Genomic DNA, 10,085 nt, shown 5'->3' with positions numbered 1-10,085 from the left:
GATCCTGTGGTTGTTCTGCAAGGCGATTGCAAACACTAAGTCATAATTGCATGCTAGTCACAAAAACAGAAGGGGAGGTGAATCTGGATTCTGACCTGCTTTTTCTGTCTCTGAACATCAAGAGAAATTTAAGCACTACCAACCGAAACCTTGAGTCCTATACAGTGGAATACCTATACAAAAATGCGGTTCACTACAGCATCTTTAATTCTCCTGCCTATAGAAAAGCCGTTGCATTATAAAGCTCATGTGTTTGAAATGCTGCTATTTGCAATGCTAGTAATGCTAAAAATGTAATACAGGACCATACTTCTACTACAATAGCAAGTAGTTTATATTTCAAAGAGGAAGACACATTAACTAAAGTATGTATGGATGATGACAAATAGAATCATAGAAGATATTCAAGATTTGGCTGTAAGAATACTTCTGCAAAGTATTATTGTTCTGTACACATTAACGTTAAGCAAACAATGGGGATGTCTGGTGTCTTTGATGAGTCATCAATGAAAACATTGAAGGGTATTGATGTCTTCATGAAAACAGATCTAAGTTTCAGTAGTACCTAAAAATTTCTCAAAGAAACATTCATTGTTTTAATTGATGTTTCTTTTTTACAACAGAATTTGAACAGTTAATAGTGTTAAACACATTGCATAGGACTAAATCAGAGTTAAAGGTGTTAAGCAAATGCAAGAATGAAGCCACACCTATTCCTGAAACAGAAGCATGTACAAACACATGACCTTTCAATTTCTGTTAAAAGTTATTGTATAGGAATCAGAAAGCTCTACTTACTGTAAATTGAGCAGATTTACATTAAAATTATATATTACAAAAAATAGTTAGAAGGCACCTGAAAAAGTTACCTCATCCATCCTTCTACCTTGAGTGGAGATTTGTATAACTTGGTCCTAAAGACATCCAGTGATGGAAATGCTACAGCTTCCCCAGGCAAACTCTTATAGTGTTTCTGTACCCTCAGTGATAACAAGAACAGAATTAAGTCAGAAGACATTTCTGGGCACCCACACACAACATGTAACACTCTTAATGCAAAAGGGACTTCATATGGTAAAATGTTTTAACAAATGTAAATGTTTCAAGTGTCTAGCTACTTTCTTCAGCATGAAATACAGCCTTTCAAGAACTCTTTGCTGTAGGAACTAATTAGCACTCTGAAATTTGAAATGCTTAAATGCATGATTATTTGTATTATTCACATTTTTGCTCTTCCAGTAGTCTTCATGAAAGAAATTTTACTGTCATCACCAGCTGCCATGAAATAGGATTAACTGAACATGTTTCTGGGTTCACAGAGCTAAACTATTCCTTTAATTCATATAAAATAAACCATACTATTTGATGTAAACCCTGTTCATTATTTAAACGTCATTAGATTGTATGAAAAAGAGGAAATAATTTCAAGGCACAATTCAGATAGCTTGTTAGAGTTATTAAGTAATGTTGATGATACTGATAATGTTGATTAAAGAAAGGTAATTAAAGGAATTTGTGAAGTACTAGATATGAATGTTTACGTTCTCTATACAGTAAACTCATCTTGTGTTATAATAAACTTTCTCATTGCAGATGAAATGCACCACCTGGCTCAAGTATGTTATATATATGCTACATACCTATATACTATATGCATCTGCCTGTTACTTGAGTACGTCAGAGCGATAAAGAATAAGAGTATATTAGGAGGGAAACCTGGTCAGAACAGCTATGAGAGGGGTCTTCCTCACTGTAGTCACAGCTGTAAGGCTATTTTTGAAACAGATCAGGACTGATTTGGGAGAGCACTGAACAAGTTGGCAACTTGCCCTGGATCAACTTTTAAGCAACTCCTGTGACTCTGAGACCCTGCTACACAGATAACCTCAGAGCTTAGAATACGATGTGCAGAAGGTGAAGATGGTGAATAACTGCAGGATCAGATCAATGGAGATGATAGCTGGCGGAGCTGCCAACAGCAGAAGTTGTCAAGAACAGGTTAGATGATATGGGTCAGGCACATGAGTGATACCACAAATCCTGCCTTGTGACAGGGGATGCATTGGGTTACCTCTCAGGATCCCATAGTCCTCTTCTGATCCAGCAGTGTTTTTTCATCCCACGTGCATGGGAACAGCCTGAATTTTCAGGAAAATGGCCACAGATTATTAATGTGTGCTTCTGGAGAAGCATGTGTTTCTCCCTATTTTACTCAAGTGCAAAGTGACAGTTTTACATTTTAATAACTGAATAAAAGTTTTTGAGTCTTGATGGTTTAGAGCTTGTAGTTAACAGTGTTAGACAGGTTCCTCAAAAGTGCTGGGAGCATCATAGAGCACATGCTGGTACTGCCGATGGTATTTAAAACCACATAGACATAAAAAAATCCTGAAAGTTTCCACTTGCCTGGATGAGGCTGCTGTGGCTACCTGTACATAGAGTCAGTTTGGAGGCAACTTTTTTGGCCGCTTGGCGTGATGGAGGTCAGTTTCAATCAGACTGGTTGCAAGCAGACTGAGCACAGAGAGAAAAGTGCACTGCTGGGCAAGGCACCTAATGACACGCATGAAACAACAGTCGGTACCGAGCCCACGATCAGGACGGTTTTCTGAGATGAATAACTCAATAACAACTAGTTTGTTATTAAGCAGGCTTTCTTTAATACAGCACTGGGCAGCACCGGCGATTGGTCCACCACGAGTGCTCCAATGGGTTAGCAAAGCACCTCAGTTCATATACAGAAAAATCATACATATTCATCAGATTTCTAAAAAGGGCAGTCGTATGTGGATGAGTTCCCGGAACTCATTTGCATAGTCCAAGCATGCACAGTAAAATAAGGGTTAGGGTCTTTTCACCCTCCGGTGGTGGTCGTTCAGTCTTCCTCACACTGTCCGCTAGTTGAACTTCGGGTTCCTTTGTCCATACATGGTCATGAAATTGGCTCATCCATCCTTTGGCCTCGGAATGTTACAAAAGGGTCAGTTTGAACTAGTTCTTTGGCACTTACCTTGACACAAAGGTCCTGAGTCCCTGTTACCAGTGATATACTCAGGAGGCATATGAGCTACCTCAAGGCCCATTTGATCTTGTCAGGAAGCGAGTTACACAACTTGAAACATCCTATTATCAACTCTGCTCAGCAAATAACAAAAACTATGCAAGTAAAGCTTCTATGTATCACAGTAGGGTCTCAGCCAGGGACCTTCAGTGATTGAACCCTTCATTCACGTGTCACCATCAGTCCTCTAGTCTCTTAGATGCAAGCAGGGATTCCTTGTGTGGGGTGAGGATTAGTCCATATGAAGCAGCAGGGGAGCTGGATTTTAAGCTTCAGGGGGAAGGAAGCGCAGTGGAAGGTGGGGAAGAAGAAGACGAAGGCACACTACTTTCTGAATGTGCACATGGCCTGGCACAAAACCAAGAGCTGCTGTGGCTAACTGACATTGTAAGCTGCCATTGGTAGTTGTGGGTGAAGCAGAGTAAAACCACCACTGAAGGTGGGTGAATTTGGGATCCTCGGTATACATTTTCAGTACCTGTTGCTGATGAACCCATCTAACTGTAAAAATAGTCTAACATACAAATACAATATGGCATATAAAAAAGAGTATTACAGGTGTTCAACAGGGCTGACAAGACTGCTGGAATCCTAACTTTTAAGCTGAAAAAGTGATGCAGTTTTTACAACAGTATTAAATAGGGTATTGCATTGAATCCACTTTTTTTCTAGAAGAGACTGTCTGACATGATTTATACCAAGTGAAATTTGAAGTTCACGCTCACAGACAGAATGGTTTTCTATCCTTTTACTGCTGATGCTATTTAAAGGTCACTTTCTGAGACTAGGTTATCAGAGCCACAGCAGAGAAGAGCACAGAAAACACAGCTTGATCTGGCTTGTGTGTAAGGAAATTGCAAAGTTTCCATTCCATTCCTCTGAGGCTGAATTAAACAAAATTGATTTTTAGAACACAGCAACTATTAGCAGCCCTGGCATTCTCAAGGATTTCTCTAACCTTTCTTCACTTTTAATGCCTGTGAGGGAATACGCTCTCGGGAAAGAAAAATCCATGCTTATCTCCAAATTTGCTTGCATCTTGCTGTGAAGTACGTTACCAAACAATTCTGGAGACAGCCTATCAGATCAAACAGATCCAGGGAAGGTTCTGTCATCCCATGAGCTCCTGCTCTTAAGTTAGGAGGAGTCACACTAGATTTGTCACAAATCCTTTGTGGATCCCCGTGGGAGAAGAGTGATGTTGGTGTTGAAGCCTGCTCCATAAATGCAAACTTAAGGGCTGTGGGCAGATCCCTGTCACACAGAATGAGGATTGTCCAGGACAGCCCAGTCACGTTGAACAGGGCAAAATAATACTGAGAAAAGTGGGTATAGATCATGATTTATTTTTCATGTTGCGTTATGCATTGTAAAGGGGTTTTTGTGTTTTGCTTTGGGGTTTTTTGTGCATTTCAGAGAAACCGTCCGAGCAGAAGCAGGGAAGTTACTGCCATGTTGAGACCGTCTAGCTGAAACAGGACGCCGGGCAGCGGGGGTTGGGTGGTGGACTTGGCCAGGCTCCGGGGCTAACCTCCCGTCGGGGGCGTGCAGAGGCCCTTCCCTTCCCCTCCCTTCCCCCCACCCCCCGCCGTCTGCCCCTGGGGCCGGGGAGGCTGCCAAGGCGGAGGTCGGAGACTGGCAAAAACCTCCAATGCCCTTTTCAAGATCCTACCGCCCATCGGGGTAGAGGGGAGAAAAAAAAAAAAAGAGATTAACAAAACCCTTATCCTTCTCAGAAGAGGAAGCGTATCGTTTCTTTTTAGTGGCACTGCGCTGGCGGTCTTTTTCTCAAACTATCTGAAACCCAAAAGGCAACGGGGCCCAACACGCTTCAGGGGAGAGAGACACCCCCTCCCCAAACACAGCAGGGCTACAAAAAGGGGGCCTCCACCCTCGGCCCAGCGGCTGCCGCCCGCGCACCCCGACCCCGCGACGCGCACCCCGACCCCGCGACGCGCACCCGCCGCCGCTCCGAGCTGGGGCTCGCCGCTGCCTGCGGCCGGGCGCCGAGTGCCCGCCCCCGCGCGGCGCCCATTGGCCGCGCTCCGCCCGCCACCGCCCCGCCGCGGGGAGGGAGGCGCCAGCGTCGCCGCCGGGCCGTCTCCGCCGCGGTCAGAACGGGTGCGCAGTGGGGCCGGAGCCGGAGCGAGAGCGGAGCGGCAACGAGAGGAGCGCGGCTCGGCTCGGCTCGGCGGGCGCGCAGCGGCGGCGCCACGGGCCCACGGGCTTGTCCCCCCCGCCGAGGAGAGCGAGCCGCCGCCTGCGAGCCCGGCTCCTGGGCAGGGAAGGACAGGGTGAAAGAAAGACAAACTAAACGCCAAACAACCCTCAGCGTCTGCGCCCGCCTGGTTTTTATTTTTTTTTTCCTTCAATTATTTCGGAAAAAACATTACTGTGGTTTTGGCAATTTGTGCCGCGTGTGGAGTTGTTTTCCGCACACCCCTGACAAACAAAGGAAAAGGGGGAGGGGGACCGCGTTTCGCAGAAGACATGCGTTCAGTCAGGAAGAGGTGGACTGTGTGCACGATAAGTCTCCTCCTCATCTTTTATAAGACGAAAGAAATAGCGCGGACCGAGGAGCGCCAGGAGGCACCGCTGGCCGGGTAATTGCGGAGCGCCGTGCCGTGCCGGGAGGGCTCTCTGAGGGGGCGGCGGGGCCATGTCGCTGCCTGAGGTGCTCCTCGCGGCCGCACCCGGGTCTTCGGGTCACGCGGGGCCCCCGGGCCGTGACCTGCTCACAACGCAAAGTGGCACTCTGGCTGCTCGGCGCAGGGAAGGGGGGGGGGGGGGGGGGGGGGGCGTGTGCGGGGCGGGGGTACCGCTGCGGGACGGGTTGCTAGCGGGTTTGGCTGGCGGAGCTCAGCGGCTGCGGGCGAGGCGGGCGGGAACGGGTGGGAGGTTGCCCGGCGCGGGGGTTGCGGCTGGTTATGCACCCCCAGACCCGGTGATAGGGCGCGCCGGGTAAGTTCACCTGCCTGCGGCCGTTGCCGAGGGCCGGGGTGGCTGGAGGTGGTGGCGGCGGCCGCCGGAGCGCGTTGTGCCTCGTTTCCTGCTTTGGGAGCCCTTCAGAGGCGCGCCTGCCAGGGTGCGCGGCCGCTGGCAGCTGCGGGTGGCCCCTGCCTCCGTCCTTGAAGTTTGCCTGGGAGCTGTGCTTAACTTCGCTGCTCCTGGGTGATGCTGGCTCTTGAGAGTGTGAGGGACATCCCCCTAAGCTCCCGCGGCTCCTCCGCCGGAAGCTCTGGTCCCTCGCCGAGACCCTCTGTTACATATTTTCTCTCTCCTGCCTGTCTTCGGTTGAAAATAAAAGGTGAACAGTCCCTTGCTTCCCTTGCCATTTTTCTGTTTGCACCTCAGCTTTCTCTTTGTCGTGCATTGTGGTTGTGTACGTGCATGCCTGTATTCCTCATTTTTCTCCCAATGTGCAGTTAGCCTATGAGGATGTTGGGTTTTCAACGAAGCCTGTTTCTCTTTGGAGGGGTACAATTTTTTGTTTTGACAGGAGGGATGCATAAATTACATGGTGACATAGTAAAATCCGCAAAGGTCGGGAAGGGGCTCACACTTCGTTTGCTTGTGCAGATCGCCTCGGGGGGAGGTACATTCACAGCAGATCTTCGTCCTTTGGTGTAAGCCCTTGCCTTAATTTGAGGAGGAGGCATAAGGAGGTTGTAAGTGCCCGTACGGCCCTGGAGGAAGCTGGGGCAATTACAACCTACTTAAGTCTCCCCTTTGCCCGCGCGGTCCCCAGAGTTAAGGCAGAAGGTGCCTCCCTTTTCCCCGGCCCTTGCCCAGGCAGGCCGGTGCAGGAGCGGGGCGCAGGCAGCTGAACACAGCTGGACACAGCTGCGTGGCGTGGCACCTCACGGGAGCAGGGGGTGGCCTGGCCTGTGTGTGTGTGTCTAGTTGATGATGTGATGTTTGCTTCCCTTGGTGTTAAAGATTTTCACAACTTACTGGTAACTTTCCCTCTTGTTCAGCCTGGGTGTAAGCCCAGTTTCTGCCACAATGCTGTGGTATCTGCATGCTTATGAGATGTACAGTAGTTTAAAATATCTGGGTTGTAGGTGTGCAAAAATACGTGTGAAAACAAATGTGTGAGGGAGAATCAGCATTAGAGATACCCATGTTTCTTAATATGTACTCCTTCCTGTCAGACTAGAGGTAGCTGCTAAAATGATTCAGAAATTAGTCACTAGGTACAATCCATATACATTTGAAAAAAGCCCCCTCCAGCTTATGGTACATCGTTTGACACAATTTAAAAGGTACTAAAATTAACTGATGATTTAATATTAAATGAAAGAAAATAAGTGTATTTGGTCATAAATATGTATGCCTTAACAACACTTTAAAATATAACCTTAAGGTACTTCTGCCACGTCATTTAGTGATACCTCTACTTCTTCGGTATCAGTGAGCCTTCTTGTACAGTATGGTGCTACTCACTTTGGCTAAGGATACTGGCACATAGTTTCTTTTCCCAGCCTGTCGTCCCATCCATTACTTTACGAAGCAGGAAAAAAACCCCTAAGTGTACTTCTGGTATCTGCTGCCACTATTGATGTTACACTTGCCTTTCTCCTGAAGGAAAGGCTCATGCCATTTGTTTATTTTTGACTGGCCACATGGGAAAGCAAAGTCAGTTTTCCATGGGATGTTTTACTTCCAGAAGTACCAGTAAATGCAAAACTGTGAATGCACAAGGTAGCCCATTTTATGGTTATTAGTGACACTGCAGGTAAATCCCAGACCTTCGAAAAGGGACTATGTGCAATTCCAAAGTATGTGATAAACCTTAAATCGTCCGTGTTCTCATAGCAAAGTTTGCTAGGACAATAATTGCGAAAGCGTGCCCTTCTTTAACTGGACAGTAATGTCTCTTTAAAGGTGAAGCAAGTAGTGAAACACCCATATTATGTGGAATGCAGTATTTCTTAAACAGTGTTATCTTCTACTGATATGGAATATGCTTGAAGACAGTTATTTATATCTAATGAACTGTTTTCAGGAGAAGAGATAGTCTTATTGTATTGGTCTGATTGCTCACCAAGGCAAGGTAATTCAGAGTGAAGGTTGACACTGTCAGCCACAAGTTGCTGTCACACTATGGCAGCTGTTTCATTTACATCAGAGAGGATTTGCAGTGATTCTAGAAGATACAAAGTAGCCCAAATTTATTTCATAGTTGTTTACACAAAGAATTTTCTGGAGTAAATTCAGCTTTTTATGTATTAGTTTATTTAATATTAGTTTAAGTGAAAATTAAATAAAACAGTACCAATAGAAGGGAGACGAGCATGTAAATGAACACCTTTGTGGTCATAGTAGAACTTTAACACAAAGTGCTTAGGGCCTTCTTTTAGCTCATGAGAACATAATTTAACATTATTTTACTGTACAATCTGTATAGCTTACTGCAGATGTAAATTGTGAGTATGGAAGACAACCGCATTTCAAATGCTATGGTGCTTTAGGTGTTGGCAACATATTTTGTTGCTAAGTTTTGTCACCTGTGTCACTGTTAAAAGTGTTTACTAGATAATGTTTAACCCAGCATAAACTGGAGACATCTCTGAAGTACTTTTAGACTGAGTACTTTACCTGGATATATTTTGGTAATTTTCCTTTAGATGCATACACTCAATGCATCTAGAAAATACATGCAGGAAAATATGTGTAATAAATATATTTACAACCATTATGGAAAAACTTTGGGAGATAAACCATTTTAAAATAGCAAAATGTATTAATTGCATCCTGGTTATTGACTTTCAGGACTTCTGCAGCATCCTCCCATGCCCTCAAGTTAGTGTGATTTGGGTAATTTGCATACAGATCTTACACCTACACGATTACTTAAAGTTGTAGGTTTTTCGGTAGGTGGCACTCTTACCTATGAGTCAGTGCAATGTCAGTGCTGCAGCGTGTTGGCATAGAGGGGATGAGGGAGGGAGAGCGTTGATAGTAATCGATGTTTTTGGCGAAGTGTATAATACTGGTTTATTAGTTACAGGGGCTTTTGCAATCATAGCACTTTTTGCAAATGACTACATGTTACCAGTTTTATGAATTTAGCTTAATTAATGTGCTGTTGCAGGTTAGTTTAAGTTTAGTCTGCTATATAATTTACCAAATATTAATACTTCATATATATACTTCAGTAATGTTGCTGTAGCTCTTGCTAAGGGCCAGGGTCCAATTGTTTTAAGAACTTACAGCCACAGGAAAACAAGAGTCAGCGATTCACTAGAAAGCTTACAGTCTCACATCTTTTCCATTTTGTTGGTTGAATGGCTAGCGGTCAAAAGTTCTGTTTGCAAGCTAAGTGAAGTTACTGTTATTGGCAGTATTTCAGAGTGTGAAGAGATTTCTGTATATTACTGTTGTATATACTTCTGACATACAAGATATGCTACATGGTAGAATGTTATATCCAACAACTTTGATATATTTATGATTAACAGCTATGTTTGAACTCAGCTGAACATTGCTCTGGCACCTAAATGGAAACAGTATAGAAGATAATGGAAACATATGGAGATAAAAACAGATTTTAGACATGACACCTTAAGTTGTGCTTGCAGTGTTTTAGCTTCTCTGTTACATTTGTGTGACCCTGTTGGCTAATATCTTTGCAACTGGTACATTTTGATACCTCATCAGTTGTTCAGTGGTCATCACCCACTGCTTACTATGTTTTTTAATTTTTTTTAAGGTTACCTTACCAAAATTTATGAATATGAAAAGATTGATGAAGAGGATAAGACAACCGGGGTTGTTTGAACATGTTCATACAAAAGTTATAGGAACTCTTGGAAAATTTTGGGGTTTGTGTGCTGTTAAACTCCAGAATTTGATGCATGAAAGTCTTTTAGTACAGGAGGCAAAGGGAGTCTATTAGACCATCATTGTAGAACATGAGCAGTTGCTGGGGCAAGGCTTGAAAGTTAACGCTTAATTCTTAGTTTAGTACTGGAAATTTGGAACGTAGACGTGCAGAATCTCCCTCACAAACATACTGGGG

The 10,085-nt window shown here is 44.7% G+C and overlaps 1 protein-coding gene across 1 annotated transcript in view; it reads left to right on the top strand.

The window, feature by feature from the left end:
• Nucleotides 1–5,530: 5,530 nt before the first annotated feature.
• Nucleotides 5,531–10,085, top strand: part of ST8SIA4 (ST8 alpha-N-acetyl-neuraminide alpha-2,8-sialyltransferase 4) — a 59,713-nt gene continuing 55,158 nt past the window's right edge. Inside the window, exon 1 of the mRNA XM_059833905.1 lies at nt 5,531–5,664. Within this exon, the coding sequence (XP_059689888.1) occupies nt 5,552–5,664 (113 nt within the window). The 5' untranslated portion in view covers nt 5,531–5,551. The remainder of the gene's footprint in view (nt 5,665–10,085) is intronic.

Source organism: Gavia stellata, chromosome Z (assembly GCF_030936135.1).
Source record: "Gavia stellata isolate bGavSte3 chromosome Z, bGavSte3.hap2, whole genome shotgun sequence".
In the NCBI taxonomy this organism is placed as follows: Eukaryota; Metazoa; Chordata; class Aves; order Gaviiformes; family Gaviidae; genus Gavia; species Gavia stellata.
This window is presented reverse-complemented; position numbering and strand designations above follow the sequence as displayed.